Source organism: Tursiops truncatus, chromosome 4 (assembly GCF_011762595.2).
Source record: "Tursiops truncatus isolate mTurTru1 chromosome 4, mTurTru1.mat.Y, whole genome shotgun sequence".
Taxonomy (NCBI): Eukaryota; Metazoa; Chordata; class Mammalia; order Artiodactyla; family Delphinidae; genus Tursiops; species Tursiops truncatus.
This window is the reverse complement of record NC_047037.1, coordinates 143,812,961-143,834,325: the sequence shown is the minus strand read 5'-3', so window position 1 is coordinate 143,834,325 and position 21,365 is coordinate 143,812,961. Positions and strand designations below refer to the sequence as shown.

Sequence of the window (21,365 nt, the reverse complement as noted above, 5' to 3'; positions counted from 1 at the left end):
TGCAGTGGTGAAACCTGATAGACACACGTCCACGAGGTAACTAAGGTCATCGTCCACAGTGTAGGTCATGTTGACGGCACACACCCTGGATGGGACGTGATGAGAAGGGCCTTTTGCCTCTGTGGTCTTCCTCCCAAAAACCCATAACCCCAGTCCAATTGTGAGAAATCATCAAACAAATCCCAATAGTAGAGGAACACCCTACAAAATGCCCGATACAGTAGGTATTGATACAATATAAAACAAAATACAATACTACTCCTCAAAGCTGCCCTTCCTGGGAAGCATTGAAATGAAGCATCATTTAGAAAAGTCTTCCCTTGATGGGCTCACCCCCTCCCCTCCCATCACACCCCCTCCCCATGCCAGCCCTGTGGACATGCCCTCTGCTGGGTAGGTGGGTCACCCACCAATGGTCCGCCTCCCAGGTGCCCCTGCCCCTCAGGCACTGGGAACCCCTGCCCCTCTCTGGGCATGGGTCCCGGCTGGGCAGTCCCCCTGCTGGAATCACATCCACCCTGAGGGGTGGTGCCTCGGGGTGGCCCCGTGTCCTCTGAGGTGCCAGCTGGGTGCCTGTGGGGTGAGCCCACCTTGAGCTCCCACCCAGAAGCCCCCAGGCACCTCGTTGGCCAGCTCCCTGGTGCCACGCAGAGTTTCCTGAAGTCTGCAGGGAGGTGGTGGTCGCACCCTGTCTTCCAGTGTTTCTGGCCTTTACTCCCGTCTGGCTGGGAGGATCCCTAGGAAAGGCCAGGGGCTTGCTGGCCTCCTGGAGGCCATAACAGACTGAGGGCAGGGGTGGCAGGCCCCCGTGGTGTGTGGGGGGTGGATGCCGTGCCCCTCCCCACCCCATCCTCTGGGCTCTGTCCTCCCCGCCAGGGCTGCACTCTACCCCTCGGGCCCCAGCTGCTGCCCACTTTTTCCTTCCCAAGGAGCCCCGCCTGGCCACACCTGGGGATCAGCAGTGTTTACTGGTAACCCCTGCATGGGGACAGGCGGGGCCTGGGAAGGACTCTCAGTGGAAACCTGGCAACCGGGCCTCGCCATGTCTGCGGCTCCTAGCAACCACCATGGCGATGCCCGACACTGCGCGTCCAGGGCGTGTGCCCCACACACACACGCTCTTCTCTGGCCGCAGAGGCCAGAAGGCAAACCGAGCCCGCGTGGGATTCTTTCAGTGGCCCCAGGGCTGGGCTGCGTGTCTCCGGCTGAGCGGTTCTTCCAGAGGGAACTGAGACGGGGAGGGGCGGGCCCGTGGCGTCCCCTCCTGTGGCCCCGGGATGCTGGACTCCTCGGTGGCAGATCGGTTGACCCGGCTGACCCTGAAACTCCTGGAGAAGGTAAGGCAGCTGGGCACTCGTGTTTTTAGCAGCTTGTTACAGAAGCACAGCTTTGAAAGGTAAGATTATACCTGGAACGAGCCCACTTGCAAAGCAAGACCCTTTTCAGCGCTTTTAGCCTCGTGGTGAAGAACTGTGGCTCCTTGGCTTTTCTTCTCTGTGTTTGTACAGAACCAAGTAGGTTCTCCTGGCAGTTTCTGCAGCCAGGAGGCAGGCCCGCACCCACCGGCTGGAGCACCGCCAGGGCGCCCTGATTCTCCCCCTCGGGGCCTCCCAGCTTCCGAGTTTCAGGGCGCGGCGTCTCGGCCGGGCCTGGGGTGGGCGGCCGGTGGACGCCCTCAGGCCGGCCCCCTTCTCCTCCTCTGAGGGTCTGCGGGGTCCTCACGGCTCCCCCCACCTCACCTGCCTGCTCTGTCCCTCTGCTCCCGACGGCTGCCCAGAGCGGCAGCAGGGCTCACCCCAGAACTGGCCCCGACAGTAGCTGCTCAGCCCAGGGCTCAGTGGGGCAGTCAGGTGGTCAGGACGCAGAGCCGGCCTGGTCAGGCTCTTCAGATGGCCTCCTGCAGGGCCTGTGGGTTTCAAGGGGGAGTGTGTGTGCACTGTATGGCGAGTGTGGCCTCAGGGTCCCACCTGGCTCCCTGCCCCGCAGCCCCCTCACACGCTTCCTGCTCCCAGCCCGTCTGTCTGGGCGCTGGTGCCCGGCCTGGCCCCCACACTGAGCCCGCGCCTGGAGCACAGTCCTCGCTCTGCTCTCTTCTCACAGAAGCTGAAGCAAGAGCGCGAGGATGTGGAGGTGGATTCTGAGGACCCCCAGCTCACGCCCGGTAAGAGCCCCGGGCTGCCTGACGCTGCACAGGCCCCGGAGAAACACACACACACACACACACCCACACACACACACACACACACACACACACACACACACACACCCACACACACACACACCCTCATATCGTATCACATCCAGCCTGCATACCCAGGAGGGCACGTTCATCATTCCTCTTTCGCAGTTGAGCGCTAGAGGCACAGAGAGGTTAGATAAGCAGCCCAGGCTGCCCAGCTTGGATCGCAAGTGGCCACACCTGCATCAGACCGTGTCGCCCTGCGCTCGCTGTGCGATGTGGGTGTGGAGGGCCTACCCCACCCGTGTCGGCCTGCGCATCCTCGGGCGCCCAGACCAGACGCCCCGTCGTCCCCAGCATGGCTGGCGGTCACATGCTTAGGCCACAGGACCCAGGGCAAGGACTGCTTTCCCTGGTGACGGGCTCCGGGCTCAGGGACATCTACGCGAGGTGCTGAGGAGACACTGCTTGTTCTTTACTATGTGGCGTAGCCCCTTGGGCTGCGGGGGTTCCAGGCAGCTCCCAAGTGCAGCAGACAGAGCCCAGGGCCCAAATCCAGATAGAAAAAAATCCCAAACCAGGTCACATGACCAAGGACGAGCTCAGAACATGGAACAGTACAAATGGGCCAGGGAAGTGGGGACTCCTGGAGGGGGAGTGGGGACCCCAGAGGACGGGCAGCCCGGGCATCGCCAGCTCTAGGGGGAGGCGGCAGGCCTGGGGGGAGGGGCAGGCCCGTGCACCCAGAGGAAAGGAGCTCAGGGACCACCAGAGGCATGGTGTCCGGGACACTGCAGGAACCGTTCCCTGAGGCTCCGTGGAACACGCCAGCCTCCAGGCAGCTTGGGGCTGCGGGGTGGCTCCAGGTGATGGGAGGCTGGGCTCTCAGCCCCATCCCGTGAGGGCCTCCTTCCTCTCACCGCGCCCCGTGGAGCCCGCGGGACTTCCCGGCAAAGGTGCAGGAGCAACGTGGTGCTCGGGCCCCAGGGGAAATCCTCACTCTGCAACTTCCGGCTTCTGTCCAGGAGTAAGATAGACCCCCCTGAGAGACTGAGCTCCCCGCATGCCCCCCACCATTGCCCACGTAATCCCCACAGGGCAGCCCCCCAAGCTCCGTCCCCAGGCACCTCCCTCCTTCTCTGGGACAGGCGTGCAGGTCCCGGAGTGGGAGCTGCCGGGGTCTGCAGTGCTGAGCCCTGAAGCACGCGCTTCCCTCCAGGAAATGAGGACGGGCCAGAAGCCGCCCTGCGGAGCGCTCTGAGGATGAGGAAGGACCTTCTGCAGAGACTCTGGGTAGGCCACGTGGCCACAGGGAGCCTTGGCCCGAGCTCTCTGCAGCTGAGACTGCGGCCTGAGCTCAGAGCAAACACGGGCCAGTGGAGGTGGGGGCCCTTCTGGAACCCGTGCTGGTTCTGCCGTTTGCGACTTGGCGGCGGACAGCTGATGGGCCGTGAGCAGCTGAGGGGCGTCATCCCCGATCACGGACTCCAGGGAGAGAGGAGAGCTCACCTGTGGGCTGGGCTCTCACAGGGGGCTGTTAGCTGGAAAAAACTGCTCTGTTTGCACATGATCAGAGGTGGAAGTGCCGCGTGAAGGGTCCGGTTCCCCTGGAAGTGGGATTCCAAGATGACCAGGGCTTCGTCCAAACCAGAGGCACCCGCAGCAGGGAATGACCATGGGAAGGGGTGCGTTCGGGTCCAAACGATAGTTATGATAAACTCACTGCTTTGTGGTGAAGTTGACCTGGAAGCATGCTGGAGAGACAGAATATCCTCTATAGGCTGGAAAAAGTCGTTCGGGGTCAATTTCTCCCGTGTGCACCAGGCAAGGGCCTTCTGGCGTTGCCTCCAGGGCCTGGCTCCAACTCCGACCCAGCTGCGCCCTGGGCCTACCATCTGATCATGCGCCCGGGTGGGGTGGGAGGGAGCCTGGTGCACGGGGGTAGCAGGTGGTCCTGGGGCCGCTCCCCCACCGCGGGGGCCACACGCCTGTGAGCTGGCGCTGTCGTGCCAGGCGGGGTGAGGGCCTGGGACACGCCAGCCCGCTCCGGCTGTCCCAGCTCCCTGCCTCCAAGCACGGGCTCTGCTTTGGCGTTACAGGAACAGCACCTCCTGGAAGAGGTCTCCCGGGCCCGCGCCTGGAGGGGGCCGGACGGAGGAGCCCGTGGGTCAGTGCTGCCCCCAGAGGTGCCCCCCGTGGGTGTCCACCCCGCTGTCTCCCCGGCCCCACCCACCCCGGACCCACGGCAGATCACCCAACACCCAGTAAGTCTTCCTCGTGGTGAATCTGGGGGGCAGAACCAATGCAGGGAGGGTGCCACGCCCCCAGAGACCTCTCACCTAAGCAGGGATGGCGGTGTCTCCACACCTCCGTCTCTCGCCTCTTTCAGCACCTTAGGGAAGTGCGCGGAAGGGGCCGTGGGCTGAGCGGCGGCCGTGCCTGCATTCCGTGTCTGGCTCTGTCGGGGCTAATGTGTGTCATCAGGCCTCACAGGTGCCCTGAGAACTGGCTGGGGGTAGGGGGTGCTTATCTCATTACAGGTGAGAGGCTGGGGTCCCAGCTCCGCCCCACGTCCTAACCTTTGCGCTAGGAGCAGAAGTATTAGGAGGTTTCAGTATCAGGAGGGCCTGAATTTGGGGAAGAAGTGTGTCAGCTCCTTTCCCAAACTTCATAATGACTGGGGAAGCTTAGCCCCTAGTCTCCAGGGCAGAATTGTAAAAGGTGGAAGACTGTTCCACTTCTGAGAGCCTCACGCCTGCATTCAGCATCCTGGGTTACAAGCGATGGAAAGCAGCTCTGACTTTCTTAAGCAAAAGGGATCGTATCGGGGGCAGCTGGATGCCCAGAGCAAGGAGGGGTGGCAGCTGGGGCCTGGCGGGCTGCGGCCTCGGGGGTTGAGTGCATGAGGAGAAGACCAGGCAGGAGGTGGGCGGGGCCAAGTTGAGAAGGTTCTGGATCGGCTGGCCAGGGAGGTTGGTGGTGCCCACAGGCTGGGTCCGTGACCTGGAGGGCGTTTATCCTCTGGGAGGGGACCTGGCAGCCCACGTGGAGGGAACAGAGAGGGAAGGGGCGTGCCAGCAGAGCCCCCAGAGCCCCGTTTGCCCCAGGAATGGTGGGGTGAGGGTGTAGGTTCAGGAGGCTCCCCCCGTCCCAACGTGCGCATACTTACTGCAGTTCCTCAGGCCCAGTCATGCTTGGGTGTTTCAGTCTCAGCCCCAATGACAGCACGAGAGCAGGCAGGGGCCTTGGTGGCTAGGATGAATGTCCCAGAGACTCTGGGGTAGGAGGTCCCCTCTGCCGCGAGAGCACCACTGCTGTGACTGCCTGCTGGCCTGTGCAGGGCCGGGGGTGGCCTGTGGGGGGGGCCGACTGTGGCTACAGGCCAAAGCTGGCTGCCACCTGTGTCAGTGGGACCTGTGAACTGAGAGGGGTGGTACACTTTTAAATGTTGGGAAAGAATCAGGGGCAGAATGATAGTTTGTAACACATGAAAATGATATGAAACACACATCTCAGGGTTCATAAGTGCTTACATGTCTGGGGCTGCTTTCCAGCTACAAAGGCAGAGGTGAGCAGTTACAACTAAAGCCGTGTGGCCACAAAGCGGGAACGATACACTGTCCAGCCCTTTACAGGAAGTTTGCCAACCCTGGTCCATGCCATCCTTTCCGTGAACTGAGAGAGAAGGGACAGGGCAGGGGATTAAAATAGAAATCAACGCCTGGTGTGCGCCCCAAATTTTTGTGCGTTTATTTTAACTCAGGAGGGAAGCCAGAGGGTATTTCCATGCCGAGATCCTTGGATACCTCTATTAAAGCAGAATCAATGGAAGCAGGGATGAGCTTAGCCCACTAAATCCAGGAAACGTGGGAAACATGAAAAACGCCATGTCTTACTCAGCTTGGGCTCCACTACAAAATAGCACAGTCTGGGCACTTAAACATCAGACGTTTACCTTCTCACCATCTGGAGGCTGGACGTCCCAGATGAAGGTGCCGGCCAATGCAGTTCTTGTGAGCGTGCTCTCCTGGCTGGTGGGTGGCCGCCTTCTCACTGTATCCTCAAGGGGCAGACAGCTTCTGGTGTCTCTTTCTCTTCTTACAAGGACACCAGCCCTATCAGACTAGAGCCCCACTCTTACGACCTCGTTCCCTTTATCACCTCCTCATAGGCCTCATCTCCAAATGTAGTCACTTTGGAGGTTAGGGCTTCAACATGTGAATTTGTGGGGGGACAAACATTCAGCCCATAACATTCCATGTCCTAAGTGATACCCAGACCCAAATATTTATCTATTCAGCCATCTGTTTAACCTCTAGGGTTTCTCATTTAAAGTCCCCCATGGATGGCTGGTGGATGGATGAGTGTATTTTTTTTTAATTTAATTAATTAATTAATTTATTTATTTTAGTTGTGGCTCACGGGCCCAGTTGCTCCGTGGCATGTGGGATCTTCCCAGACCAGGGCTCAAACCCGTGTCCCCTGCATTGGCAGGCAGATTCTCAACCACTGCACCACCAGGGAAGCCCCTGGATGGGTGTATTGACAGATGGATGGATGGTGGATGGATGGATGGATGGATGGATGGATGGTTGGATGGGGGGATGGATTGATGGGTGGATGGTGGGTGGATGAATGGATGGATGGATGGGGGCATGGATGGTGGATGGATGGATGGTGTGTGGATGTTGGATGGATGGATTGATGGGTGGATGGTGGATGAATGGATGGATGGATGGGTGGATGGATGGATGGATGGGGGATGGATTGATGGGTGGACAGTGGGTGGATGTTGGATGGATGGATTGATGGGTGGGTGGTGGGTGGATGGGTGGTGGGTGGTTCTGTAGGTCACTATTCCCGGGGCACATTCAGGAAATGGGTCATCTGGCTCTTCTAGGCACCCCCACCTCCCACCACCATCATCCAGCAGCTGCCTCAGCAGCCACTCATCGCACAGATCCCCCCTCCCCAGGCCTTCCCCACTCAGCAGTCAGGAAGCGTCAAGGAAGGTAAGTGTTCATAACGAATGTTGTCACGGGTTTATGCAATTCTCTACTGAAAAAATAGTTTTGTAAGCTAGGTAGTCTTTTAGGGCCAGCTTTTGACTACTCAACTGAAGCTATGTATTTACCAACATGAAAAGAATTTCACTTTGAAAAATCCTTACTGATGGCTATCCCTGAGGGAAGAAGCTTGGACTCAGATTTGAAAGAACCGTGTTCCAGCCCAACTCATCCAGTGATTAGCTTCAAAAAACCCTTGGTTAAACTGCTTTTTCTCTTTAGGTAACTTTTAAATACTTGAATTTTAGAACAGCTCTATTGAGGTGACATAGAATAAATTGCACACCGTTAAAGTGTACAATTTGATAGTATTGACACCTGTACACACCTGTGAACCCATCACTAAATCAAGGCAGTGAACACACGGCATCACCTCAGGCACCTTTTCCCGCCGTCCTACCTGCTTTGTCACTCTGCATCAGTTTGCGTCTCCTAGATTTTTGTATGAGTGGAATCACACAGTATGCACTCTTTCCTGTGTGGCTTCTTTCACTCAGTGGCACTGTTTTCAGACTCATCGCTCTTGTTGGGCGTAGCAAACCATGGCTCCTTGAAATTGCCCAGTGACCTTACATTGTGAGGATGAACTGGTTTGCTATCCTTTCACCTGTCGATGAACACTTCGGTCGTTTCTAGTTTTGGTCATCACCACAAAAGCTCCATGGACACTCACGTCAGGCCTGGATGTACATTTTTATTTCTCCTGGGTAAATATCTAGGACTGGGACGGCTGAATCATGGCAGGTGTGTGCTTAAAACTGCCACGTGTGAGAGGTCCAGTTCCTCGACACCCTCACCTGCATGTGGTGCGGGCAGCCGTGTTAGCAGGGCTGGTAGTCGGTCGGTGGGGTTGTAGTTTGCGTTTTCCTGACGATGGGAGGTATTGAGAGTCCGAGGCAGACTTGTGTGTAGAATCACCTGACGAGTGTTCTCAACTCTGTCGCCGGCACTGAAGCACCACTGTGTACGTGCTACACGTCAGGCCTGGTCCATGGCGGCCTGCAGCTCCCCAGGGGGACCGTTCTCACCGTGACACACAGGAAGGTGGCCTGGAGGTGCAGAGAGGACAGCCCGCTGGTCTCTCCTCACCACCCTCCCTGGTTTTTCCAGATGAACTTTAGTGACTGTCAGGCTCTAGAGGTGAACCCAGCATCCCCTGTGCGTGTGTGTGTGTGCGTGCGTGTGTGTGTGTGCACGCGCACGTGCACGCAAGTGTCTGTGTGCCTTTAAAAAGTGCATTTAAAATCACTGGTAAAAATGAAACAGTCAGTAAGTAGCTAGTTACTCAGAACAGTCAAGTCACGTTCCTTACCCCACTCACTATACCAAAACAAATTCCAAGTGGATCAAGTATTTGAATGTAAAAATAGGGACTCTCCAGTGTACTGCAACAACCCCTTTGGAGAACTGCTGGGCTGCTTCCTATGAAGTAGATACGCGGCTTCTGGAGCTCCACTCCACCCCACTCCCCGCGACTGCTCTCCATGTCAGTTCTACCTTTTTGGAAAACTTCACAGAAAAGACACTGGTATAACGTCACACAGCAAATACATTTGAATTAACTCACCCTTTATTGTATCTCAGACTGTCCTCCTGGAATCCCTTCCTATCACCTGGGAACAAGTCTTTTACAAGGTCCTGCAGGACAGGCTTTTGAAGCTGCCTTAGTGTTCACTTTCTTTTTGTTTCCCCTTGTTCTTAAACACTAGTTTTGCTGGATATTCAAGTGTAGGTTGATAGTTATTTTCTCCCAACACTTTCTAAGGACCCCGTGATAACATGGGGACGACCCGGATAATCCAAGATAATCTCCCTATCTGAAGATCCTTTTTAACAAAAGTTAATTTAAAAAATTGTGGTAAAAAACACGTAACATAAAGTTGACCATCGTAACCATGTTTAAGTCGTGCTAACTATATTCAACATTGTTGTGCAACAGATCTTTAGAATTTTCCGTCGTGTAAAACTGAAACTCTGCCCCAGTGAACAGCTTCCCATCCCCCTCCCCCAGCCCCTTGCGCCCACCAGTCTGTGTTCCACCTTCTTGATTTTGATTGGGCTACATGCCTCATAAGAGCAGAAGCACACAGTATTTGTCTTTGTGTGTCTGGCTTATGTCACCGAGCATAATGTCCTCAAGGTTCATCCATGTTGTAGCCTGTGTCAGAGCACCCTGCCTTTTTAAGGCTGAGTAATACCCCACTGTGTGGCTGGACCCCATTTTACTTATCCCTTCGTCCGTGGGCGGAGACTCTGGTCGCTTCCATCCCATCTCAAGATTCTTAACTTCGTCACATCTGCAAGTCCCTTTCGCTGTGTAACGGAACACATTCGCAGGTTCTGGGATCAGGATGTGGGCATCGCTGGGGCCATTCTTTAGCCACCACGCTATTCAGTCCCTCAGACTGTGGGCCCATTTGGGGGGTTGGGCGTTCCGTTTCTGCGCAGCTGGGCTGTTGCTGCAGTGCTTCTCTGCGTGCCTTCTGGTGAATGGACGTGCTCGTGTCTGTGGGGCACACACCCGGGGATGGGATGGCTGCTTAGGAAATACTGCCAGACAGTTTTCCAAAGTGCCTGGACCCATGTGCACCCCACGGGAGGGGAGGAGAATTTTGGTTGCCCACAGCAACTTACCAACACTTGATGTTTTCAGAATTTTTCATTTTCACCAATCTGGTGGGCAGGCCATGGTAGCTTCTTCTGGTTTTAATTTGCACTTCACCTTTTCATATATTTTTGGCCACTTGAATATGCTTTTTTGTGAAGTTCCCATTCAAGTATTTTGCCCATTTTTCTTTCCGGTTTTCTGCCTCTCTTATTGATTTCTAGGAATTCTTTATGTATTCTAAAAATGGGTCATTTTGACATATGTATTGCAAACAGCAAGTCCTTTTTGTGGCCCTTCCACTCTCTTCATAGTGTGTGTCTCTGGATAAAAAGAAGTTCTTAATTTTAGTGAAGTTCAGTTTTTCAGGCTTTACTCTTTATGGTTGGTACCTTTTATGTCCTGTTTAAGAAGTCTTTACCCGTCAAGGTCAGGAAGACATTCTTCTGTATTTTCTTCTGGGGCTCTGTTTGCCTTTCACATTTAGATGTACGATCCACCTGCAATGGATTTTTGTGTGTGTTGTGAATTAGGGATCAATGCTATTATTTTTGCCATGGATACCCTGCCCTTTATTTGACCCCCTGCCCTTTATTGAAGACTGTTTGCCCACTGCACTGACGTGTGCCCTGGTGGTGAGGCTGTAGATGTGGGTCCACTTCTCTACCCCCACATCCGCCGACTAATCTTTTCATGCGCGATTTTACTCGGGGGGGGGGGGGGCCCGGCGGGGCTGATGGGGAGGGCTCCCTCTCAGAGGGCTCACTGTGGGCGGGGCTTCCCAAGCCCCGACCCACGTGGGTCTCCTCAAGGGCCTTTGCCCCCTGTGGGGCTGCCAGACTCAGCTTCTGCACTAGCAGTCTGGCTCTGGCCCCTTCCCCAGAGCCCCCTGGCCCTGTGCCGACATCTGTGCCAGTCAGGGCTCTGCAGAGAAACAGAACCAGCAGGGTGTGTAATACAGCGAGAAGGACGTGCTTTAAGGACTTGGCCCGCGTGATTGTGGAGGCTTGGCAAGTCCACGCCTGCAGGGAGGTCCGGGAGAGCGGCCGAGGGGGAGGCTGTCTGCTGCAGCCCAGCTCCAAAGCGCGCGCGGGAGCCCCAGCCCAGGCCTGGAGGCCCCATCTGCTTGGCTGCGAGTCTGAGTGGTCCTTAGAGGCTCACTTTCCTTCGGTGAGGCCAGCAGAGCCTGGAGGGCCACCTAATTTCCAGGGCCTAGCTGCTGTGGAAAGAAGCAACATTTATGTCCCACACTGACCAAAATTAGCGTTTCCTAGTGTCCCGAGTTGGTGAATATATTAGCTTCCTGGGGTGGCTGCGACAAAGCGCCACAAGCCGGTGGCCTAAAATGACAGGACTGTGTCTGCTCCCAGTCTGGAGGCTGAGCTCCAAACTCAAGGTGCGGCAGGTCCCGGGGAGGGGCCTTCCTGCCCCTCCACCTCCTGGGGCTCCGCCCGCCGCCTCTGCGTCTTGCCCCCTCCTCTGTCTCAGAGCTCCGTCTGCCTCTCGCTCAGGAAGACACTGGCCTTGGGTTTAGGGCTCCCCTGGCTGATTTCATCTCAAGATCCTTATCATACCTGCAAAGACCCTTTTCCAAATCAGACCACATTCAGAGGTCCTGGGGATTAGCATGCGGATACCGTCGGGGCCACCACGCAGCCCAGCAGACGGACGAGAGGAATCCAGTGGCAAGAAGGCTCCACCGTCAGTAGGGTTCAAAAGGACGCGTCTGAGCACACAGCCCGGGACCCGCAGACCCACAGGCCTCCACGCCTGCGCGTAGAGCTCTGTGTCTGCTTCACCTGCGCTCCGTTCCAGGAGCGGCCCGGTCACCAGCGGCCAGCCATGCGTGACCCAGCCCTCCGTGCCCTCCCTCAGACATGGTGGAGATGATGCTGATGCAGAGCACACAGATGCACCAGATCCTCATGCAGAACCTGATGCTCAGAGCCCTGCCCCCATCAGCACTCGCGCCCGCCCCCCTGCGCCTCCCCCCACAGGTAGGCTCCACACCCAAACCAAGACCAGAGGACCTGGTGGCTCTTCCTCCGGAAATCCACGCACCTCTGTAGCTCTGAAAAACACATTTCTGGCTCCAGCTCTGTGCTCCAGCTTGAAGCTCCCAAGCGCCCCCCAGTCCCACCCAGATGAGGAACGGGTTGCCCAGTTCAGGGCCCAGACAGCGGCCCCCTTGAGCCAGATGAGCTCTGCTGGAGCCTGCCCCCCACCCTCCTGCCCTCCTGGACCCCTGCCCACCGCTTCTCTGACCCTGACCCCATCCTGAGTCAGGAACCACGTGGAGGGGAGGGGAGCCCAGGAGCAGCCGGGGGCCCGCTGAAATGCCCTGGTGTGTGTCATGCTGAGGACCCGCAGTGGGCTCGCCCCGCCGTCCTGCGAGCCAAGAGGCAGAAGCCGCCCTCTGTGTGCCACCATCACCACTACGCGCCCCCAGCCCCGCTGCAGGCCAGCCCCACTCCTGGCTCCCCGGCGGGTTACTCCACGTGGCCCCCGGTGGTCTCCGCCACTGCCCTCCCTCCTGCTGCCAGCTTCCTGCCCACCGTGTGGCACGTGGTCCGTCCCTCAGTGGCCGCCCTTGGCACGTAAGTCCGGGCTGGGCTCCGGGCCAGCCTCCTGGGCCTGCGGGGCGGGAGGACCCCAGGGCCTGGGTCGGCCCTCTTCACCCTCTGTCAGGCCTGTAGCTGCAGCAGGAGCCTGGGGAGGCCTTGCCAGCTCCCGAGGGAGGGGTGTGGCGGGGGTGGAGGTAACCCTGGCAGCCTCAGTCCTAGCTGCCACGGCTGGGTGTGGACCCCATGCCCTCCTCCCAGGGGAGCTGCCCGAGGCTTGGGTCATTTGTCCAGCCCAGCAGGGGAGGGCCCAGTATAAGCCCGGCTGTGAGGGCCCCCACGGAGCCCTGGCGGCGAGACCCACCTGAGCGTGGTGTCTGTGAGCCAGCTGCGTCCAGAGACACCCTCCTTCCTCTAGGGCTGTGTCCGACGGCGTCCTGCCCACACAGGCTCCAGGCCTGTGACCCCACCGCGGGCTCGGGTAAGCGGCAGGGCCTCGTGCTCCCCCAGGGGGTGGGCAGCCGCGGCCCTGGATGCAGGGCGGGGAGGGTCACGAGGAGACACGGCTCAGGAGCCAGGAGAGGAAAGGTCGACTGAGGTAGCCACACGAACCTTGAACCTTGAACCTTCCTGGGGGAATCGCCACGAGCAGAGTGACACTCGTGGTGCCCGGCGGCCCAGGGCAGAGGCCCCGGCTCCTCACAGCAAGGGAGCAGCCGCAGGACATGTGCCTGGTGTGTCTGTGCGAGGGCAGAGCTGCAGGCCGGTTCACTCACGTAGCCTCTCCTCCTGAAGCCAAGCACCGGAGGCTGGGCCGAGGCAGGGCTGTCTTCCATCTGCCTCTGGCTGGATTCTCCCCACGGGACAAGCTACCTTTACTCCACTCTCTGCCCCTCTTTTATTTTCTCTGGTGGAATTATGCTTCCTGGCTGCTTTAATATAATTTTCTCGCAAGTGTCATTTTCAAGTATTACGCGTGTTTTCATCGGCCCCTTTTGGGATAAATGGTCTCTTTCCCCAAGTTCCACTCGAGCAGGACCCCTGCTCCAGCCTTACATCTTTGGACCCTCGCAGTTGCCAGAAGGGTCGTCAGAGGAAGCGAGATGACCTTGGAATTGCCCTTTGGCTGCACACAGGCGCCCCTGGGCAGACCTCGGCCCCGTGCAGCTGCCCAGCGAGGAGAGGGCCAGGGCCTGCGTGCCTGAGTGCAGCTCGTCTCGACAGACGACAGACGCCGCTGTCTTCTTAAATGTGCAGTTAAACGTCTGAGCCGATTTCCTGATTTTCATGTTGATGTTTTCTTTCTTTCTTTCTCCCCCAGCACTGCGGCCTGCGGGGGGCGGGGAATGGGCACCAGGGAATTCCCATTCAGTTTGACGTTTTCTAACATGGCTTTTCCCTTTGGTTTTATTTCTCAACGTAATTATTAATTCAATAGAGGGAAGAGATTTGACAGAAGTTCACCATGTTTGGATGGTCTGGTAAATTGGAAAAACTCAGTTTTGTTTTCCTCCCAAGTCAGGAAAGCCCCGCCTTCCCTCCTATGTCTTTCTCACCTGTGAGTGTCCTTTACTTTCACACAGAACATTTCACTTCCGTCACCAAATGTGTGGGGTTTCCCCACATCAAGCAGTCCTCTGTGACCCCCGCATGGGTGTCCTACAGTCCAGTTCTGACACCACCCACCGGGAGATGGTGTCGGATCCCACGGGTTAAGGGCTCAGTCACAAATCCAGGCTGCCACCTGTGTCCCCGTGGAGTGGGGTGTGTCACCCTCCTGGTATGCGGCTGTGTCTGCCGACCTGGCCCCCCCGAGCCTTATGCTGTGGGGGCTGCACGCAGGCCTGATCCACGGGCACCTCCATCTCTAGTCCCCTCCCTACTCTGGAGAATGGGCGTGGGGCGGCGCCGTAAGCTCCAAGGTTCTCATCCTGGCTTGGTCTTCCCGGCGACCAGCCTCCACCCAGGAGCCGCCCAGAGTCACCTCATTAGGACAAAAGGGGCTGCTGGTGCTCCTGTCACTTGGGAATTTATGAGGAGCCCCACGGCAGGAGCCAGGGGCAGATACCAACATACATGTTTCCTACGACCGCACAGCTGGCCTTGCTGGGTCAATCGGGTTGAAGGAAACATGTTCCTGAGTCCGGGAGAGTCCGGTGCCGGGAAACGCCCGGCAAGGCCACCATTGGGGGGCCTGCAGGAGGGGCGGTCACTGCTGAGGAGGGCCCGGGCGGGAAAGCACCCCGAGGCATGCCAACCTGGGGAAGCCGAAGAGGTCTGAGCAGGCCCTGGGAGTGAGGGAGGCGGGTTCTGGGGCCCGGGTGCCGGGAGTACAGTGGTGGCATGGCGTGATACCGCAGCATAAGACGACATGGCCATCTGGTTTTGTCCTGGTTCCTGGCACAGAGCTCGTAAAACCTTTGGATTCCTGCGACTGTGCTAACGAGGTGACTCGGGCGCTGGAGAGCTTCAGATGGGGCTTGTCGCCGGAGAAGCCAGCCCTGATGAGAGGCTGGAACTCAGGCCCCGCCCCCAGCCTCAGGGAGGGGAGGGGCTGGAGGCTAAGCCAATCAGCAGAGGCCAGCGATTTAATCAAGCCCCGCCACCCTAGCAGAGCCTCCACAAAACCCCTAGAAGATGGGGCTGGTGAACACATCTGGGGGGTGCACCCCAGCTCCACGGGGACATAAGCCCCCAGATGTCACCCTATGGACGCCTGCATCTGGCTGTCCATCTGTGTCCCTTGTAAGAAACCCGTGTCTCCCTGAGTTCTGTGGGCCATTCTAGCAAATTACTGAACCAGAGGCGGGGGCTGTGGGAAGCCCTGGCTTCTGGCGGCGCTGGACAGTGGGTCCCCTGGGCTAGAGTGGGGGGCAGTCTTGTGGGCCTGACCTCCGCCTGTGGGGGCTGCACTGGCTCCTGGCACTTAGTGGCAAGTGTTGGGAGAAAACTTCCTTTGACCAGCTATGCCTGGCACCCTGGCGGGGCTGCTGGCGGGGGTCCCCTCAGCAAGATGTCGAGGACACGAAGCGAGAGGCACTGCACGTGCTCAGCGGCCTGCGGACCTGGCACGGCACCTCCAGGGCGTCACGGCCTTGGGAGCTGAATCTAGAACACACCTAGGACAGTAAAGGGCTGGGGATGCCGGCGACACCCAGAGCAGGAGCCCTGCTCTGGCAATGCTGGGTTTGCAGGAAGCTCTGGGACGTGACAGCACGTGCCTGGGCGGGGTGGGCAGATGGCACGGCTGCTGACAGACCGTGGGGCGGCCTTCTCTCAGATTCAGGTCGTATTCTGTACTAAAATTCAAGGCATGTTTTCAACCATATATAAAAACACCCCAGAATTAATAAGAAAAAAGAAAAACCAGTAGAGAATGGGCAATAAGACCTGACCAGTCACCCTTCTGGTGGAGGGGATGCCGATGGAGAGGGTCACTGGTGACAAGAGAAATGCAGGATGGCCACAGTGCACATGTGGACACCATCTAAGCGGAGGGTCAGGGCACACGCAGGTTGCTCGGTACCTGACACCAGGTAGCAGGACCTGGGGGCCACTACTACGGCTGCTGGCGGGGACAAACCATCCAGCCCCGGGGAAACACTCATAGGCATCAGCTATAAAGCTGGACCTCCCGCCTCCAGCTCCCAGCAATTCTGCTCAGGCCCATGCCCAGGAGAAAACCTGCCTGTGTTCCGGACATGACCAGAGGTTCTGGAGGGTCAGCTCCAATGGCAGGTGGTGACCTCCAAATACTCGCTGATAGGACCAGTGGGTCTCAGGACCCCTTCAGTCCCTTAAAAAGGCCTGGGGAGAACTTTGTGGGGTTAGCTTTGGTCTTTGCCATGTTAGACTTTAAACCGAGAATGAGGTTAACTGATGACAAATAGGTCACGTGGCCAATGATTCAGGAACATGACAGGGCCCGTGTTCCCGAAAGCCAGGGAAAGTCCAGGCTCAGGACACAAATCCAGTGGGAAACACATTTTCATGTTTCTGATCGATTTATGGGAGAAACCAAATTCTTAGAATCATAGTACTTGGGGTTTCAGGGTCCCCGAGAGGCTGTGGTTTATCGCCATGATCAGTTCAGAGCTCCTTGGAGGGTCTGTGGCACTGTGGTCAGTGCTTGGAGGCCCCGGGTTGGCTCGGCGCCCGCCCCTTCCAGATCTGCTCCCACCCGTGGTGCCCGAAGCTTGTGCACAGCTCTGGATAAAGCTCTGGGGTAAACTCCTGGGTTTATTTTCATATTCACACGGCAGGATATACTGACAGGAGGGAGGCTTTCCTACAGGAGGATGGGACATGGCAGTCGGAGCTCTGCCATGCCGGGGCCACGGCAATGGACTCGAGCACAGTCTGTGAGCAACTGCCTGACCGCGACCGATGGGTAGGGGTGGGTGACGGCAGGAGGCGTGCTGAGGGTGCCCTGCGGTGGGTAGGCCTGGCCCTGCGGCCACCTCGAGGGTCAGCCTTGTCCCTCACCTTGCAGAGGCACCAAGCAAAGGCTCCAGGCCCCAGCGCTCCTGAGAACTGGATGGGACCGAATCCAGCAGGATTCCAACAGGAAGTGGGGGCAGGCCCACCTGGGCTGCTTGATTTGTCCTGAAGGGATGCAGACGTGGGAGATGCCTCTTTGTCAAAGGCAGAGCCCCAGGGAGGAGGCGGCCGACATGCCCCACCTCTGCATCCTGAGCACTTGGAACTATTTTATTTACAACACTGAAAATAACACACCTACTGTGTCCTGAACAAAGAAATGAGTGGAAATTTCTCTCATGTTTTTTGTTTTTGTTTTTTGCAGTACGCGGGCCTCTCACTGCTGTGGGCTCTCCCATTGCGGAGCACAGGCTCCGGACGCGCAGGCCCAGCGGCCATGGCTCATGGGCCCAGCCGCTCCGCGGCATGTGGGATCTTCCCGGACCCGGGCACGAACCCGCGTCCCCTGCATCGGCAGGCGGACTCTCAACCACTGCGCCACCAGGGAAGCCCTTCTCTCGTGTTTTAAGAGGCAAATTCCACTCGTGGAATTCAGCGCCTGCTAGGGCTGGCACTTGTGCAGCCCCACAGGACAGCAGTGGCCAGCAGGGACCTCCGCGCGGGGAGCCCTGATCCCTGGGGCCCTGGAGCCCTGATCCCTGGGGCGGGGGGGATCCACTTTCCCTCCACACAGCAGCACTTCGGTCAGAAGAGGTCCCTGCTCAGGGGCTGAAGCCTGGTCCCTGTGTGCCTGCTCAGCTCCTCGAGAACCTGCTTCTCCTTCTGGTACATCTGAAAGAAAGGGGCAGAAACAGGTCCAGATTGGCCCAGAGGCCTGGCCTCCTCGGGCCCTGGGGTTCCCTCCCTGAGGCCCGGGGCCTCCCACACAGCCCAAGGCAGGCCGCGGTCCCAGTGCACAGGGAGCACCGACGTGCTGCCCGGTGGCGTGTGAACCCTGCAGCCAGCAGGGGGCTGGGAACAGGTGCTGGGGCGGTGGTCTATGCATGAAGAGGAGCGCCTGCCTGGGTCGCAGGAGAAGGGGCCAGACTGGGTGGCCCGGCCCTGAAAGCACGGGAGCGGGGGTGAGGACGGCCCCCCGGGGAAAGGGCAGGCTGGTGGGAAGCCCGCTGGAGGCTTTCCTGAGATGCTGCCTGCGTGTGGGAAGCAGTGGGGCTGAGCAGGGGAGCCAGGCGGCCACAGCAGGGCTGGGCGGGGGGGTGGGGGGGAGCCAGGGTGTGGCCCGTGTGGACCCAGCAGCCTAGGAAGGCCGGGGAGAGGCCCACTGCCCGGAGACTACCTCGTTAAGGAAAAAATGCTTTTCTTCTATGCTGTTCAGGGAACCCATCTGACTACGAATGTAATTCGAGTTAATAAAACACAATACGGTGCATCTACCAACACAGACCTTCACAGACAGAGGAAACACTGGCAGCCTTCCAGGAAACAGGACTTTACCTAACAGGTCTGGATCAGACACCCGCACGCTCTAGATCCCGTTTCCATTGACAAATACCATCACACTGTCTCTTGTAAAGGTTTTTAACTTTAAGCCATTTGAATTTTATAGAATTTATGGAATGTAGTGTCTCTCCTCAGATCTTTCTTTCAACAGTGAATAAACAATGCAGTTAACAGCATTTAGAGCGTCCAATATTTAAGACAAACACTGTCTTTTTTATAAAGCAGGCATTCTAAGTTCCTTATTTCACTGCGCTTCTCCATGTGGTTTTCATACTTGACTGCAAGGGGCAGGTGGTGCAGCCCCGGCTCCTGGGGCCTCGGGCTGCAATGCCCCCCGTGTGTGTGCTGGGGACAGGGGATGGCTCCTACCTTCTGCCACTCGGCCTCCGTGCTGTGTGTGAAGCCCAGCAGGTGACAGAGCCCGTGGGTGACAGTCACCTGTCAGAACAATTAAGAAGCTGCCTCAGGGGGCGGTCAGGACCAAGCCATGAGCCAGGGAGGAGGGGCAGGAAGTCAGGGAGAGCTCAGTGGATGCCTGGTGGGAGGTTAGGAAGCTTCCTCCGGGCCCAGGCAGGGCTGTGGGCAGGTGGTGAGGTCACAGGGGTGGGGTCTGGGGAGCGGCAGTAGGCCTGGCCCGTGGCAGGATGTGGAGATCAGGACCTCCTCTGGGGTGGGGAAGGGGCAGACGGGTGGGTAGCTGTGGAGACACGGAGGACCAGGGCAGGGGAAGGGGGAAGGTACCCCGGGCTGTTAGAAGGTGCCAACGTGCACCTGGGCACCAGCTGGGAGGACAGTGGCTTGGCCTGGCCCTGTACTGGGGGATGAGGGCCCTAGGAGTGTGGGCTGGCCCTCCGCTGGGGGCAAGAGAATCCTCAGGAGGTGTGGGGGAGTGGAAGAGGTCCACAACTGCCCCCCAGCCCAGAGCCCCCAGGGGTGCACAGCTGCTGGCCACAGAGATCCCAGAGCTGAGACCTGTGCTGACTAGTCCTGTCTATGCTGCAGTTGCCCCAACTCCCAGGGAGAAAGCACACCCTCCTCCTGGCAGCACCCTGATGCCTGAGCACAGGGCGTCTCGCTGGGAAGCTCTAAGCTCTGCTTCAAGCCTCGGAAGCACTAGGCTCCCCAAAGATGGTAATTCAGGGTGTGGCTGTTCGGCCAAAGGAAAACACCTCAACTGAACCCACAGGAACGTTAAAACACGACTCAATCACACACCACTTTCCAGAACACTCCCACCGCCCTTCGTGGCATCAAGCTGAGGAGACAGGCCTGAAGGTCCTGGAGGCCAGAATCCTGCCTGCTTTGGAAAGTTCGGCAAGAAGCTCGCGCAGCAGGTCCGAGCTGGCTCAGCACAGCCTGCTGATCTCCAGAGGTGAAGCTAAGAACAAGGCCGCTTTTGGGGCTCCCCCTTCAGTTATCCACATAGATGCGCCCTGTCCTCTCCCCTCACCCAGCGGTGCCATGGGGCACGCAGACCCCACGGCCCAGGCTCTCCTCTCTGAGGGATGGTGAGAGGGCGCTGCCCCTGCCTGTGGGTCTCCCCCAGTAACCTCTGTCCTACATGAGGACGGTGGTGTGTATGCCCGTGTCGCCTCCACCTCTTCTCATGGCCTGGGTGGAGGACATCAGCCTTTGCTTTGCCAATCGGGATCTGTCATTTCAGCACTTACAGTCAGGATGTCATAGTAATCTTCATTCTCTTTGCAGTGCTGGAAGATGTACTCCACTCCCAGGAAGATGTCTCCTAAATTATAGTCGTCTGGGAACTCAGGCTGCGGAATGTCCCCTGCCTTCAGGCTCTGAGAGTGAGGAGACACACATTTGGGGAACCCGACCTCACAACACTAACCGACCGCAGGCCCACCGATTTCACCCCGAAAGGCCCTGCGCCGCTAGCCCCAAGGCAGACAAGTTGGGAACGTGGCAGAGACACTGCACACGACTGACTGAAGATGTTCCCACCCTGTCAAATGAACCTTCCATTTCTTTCATCCTTCCTAAGGCACAACCACCCAGCTGCCTAACTTCTATGGAGCTAAATCACCACATCGATACAAGCTTACATTTCTGTTTTTTCCAGTTGTTGTTTTGTCCTAAACAAATAATCTTTCTCATTTTCCCACAAAAAGACCATAAAGACCAGTGCATTCAGTTGAGGCCTGTTCACACTAAGCCAGTCACCTATGGCTTGATATTTAGGGTGTTAATATTTTTACTTCCTATCAGGGAAGATGATAAGTAGATACTTTAATACATTTTTATGTTACACATTGAACATTTTATTTTCTTTCCATTTATTTCCTTAGGTGTGACACTAGTGGATTAAACAGTAATCAAGATTTACTTCAGGAAAACTGCCAGATTGCCTTCCGAAAGGGCTGCCTCAGTTTATGCTGTTACGAACAGTGTGGGGAGCCTCGGATCGACCATTCACGTAACATAGGTAGTGACCTGATATCACGGATTTGTTTAAGATAGTCACCCAATTCTGTCCTTTTACTCTCAGAGTTATTTAAAAGTTTTCAGTCTATACATACGCATTATTGAGTCACACTTAAAACTGCAGAAGCACTTTCTCTCTAATTCACTGATACAGAACGTGGGGTCAGGGCGGCAATCACCTCCCCTCCTCCAGCGATAGGATCTGATCAATAGGGGATGGTCACACGGTACTCTCTCATTTTGTGTGTATTTGAAATTTTTCAAAGTAAAACTTAAAATCGTGTCTGTGGTATAATTAACAGGGATTTACAGAGGAAGGTAGGCCAGACAGGAACAGGAAAACAGCTTTTACCTCGTAAAATGGAAAGGAAAGCACATCTGTTGGGGTATTTTTGTCTCTGTAGATTCTATTAATCTGCTGAATCTTTCTGTTGTCGACACAGACGACCCCCAGGTCGAACCTCTGCACCCCCAGGGCTCTCCGCACCGCCTGCACCTTCTCGCGGAGCCGCGCCCGCCTCAGGGGCACCGCCCGCTGCAGGTTCCTCACAACCAAGCTCATCGCGGCCGGA

The 21,365-nt window shown here is 57.3% G+C and overlaps 2 protein-coding genes across 3 annotated transcripts; one reads left to right on the top strand and one right to left on the bottom strand.

The window, feature by feature from the left end:
* The first annotated feature begins 1,277 nt into the window (after nt 1-1,277).
* On the top strand, nt 1,278-13,817 carry C4H21orf58 (chromosome 4 C21orf58 homolog). Its single transcript, XM_073804657.1, has 8 exons — nt 1,278-1,337; nt 1,987-2,161; nt 3,399-3,472; nt 4,279-4,443; nt 7,080-7,191; nt 11,726-11,847; nt 12,212-12,447; nt 12,830-13,817. Exons 1-8 carry the CDS (start codon nt 1,278-1,280, stop codon nt 12,873-12,875), a joined length of 990 nt encoding a protein of 329 aa, XP_073660758.1. The 3' UTR covers nt 12,876-13,817.
* Nucleotides 10,035-21,355, bottom strand: YBEY (ybeY metalloendoribonuclease). 2 transcript variants are annotated; one of them, XM_073804629.1, is made up of 5 exons: nt 21,146-21,355; nt 20,022-20,150; nt 18,721-18,789; nt 12,776-17,682; nt 10,035-10,350 (listed from the first exon to the last, which is right to left on the bottom strand). In XM_073804629.1, the coding sequence occupies exons 1-4, from the start codon at nt 21,353-21,355 to the stop codon at nt 17,596-17,598; spliced, it is 495 nt and encodes a 164-aa protein (XP_073660730.1). In that variant the 3' UTR covers nt 10,035-10,350; nt 12,776-17,595. The 2 variants fall into 2 exon arrangements, with proteins under 2 accessions (XP_073660730.1, XP_019777923.2); XM_019922364.3 differs by lacking the exons at nt 10,035-10,350; nt 18,721-18,789 and having other exon boundaries at nt 16,631-17,682.
* Between the last annotated feature and the right edge of the window lie 10 nt (nt 21,356-21,365).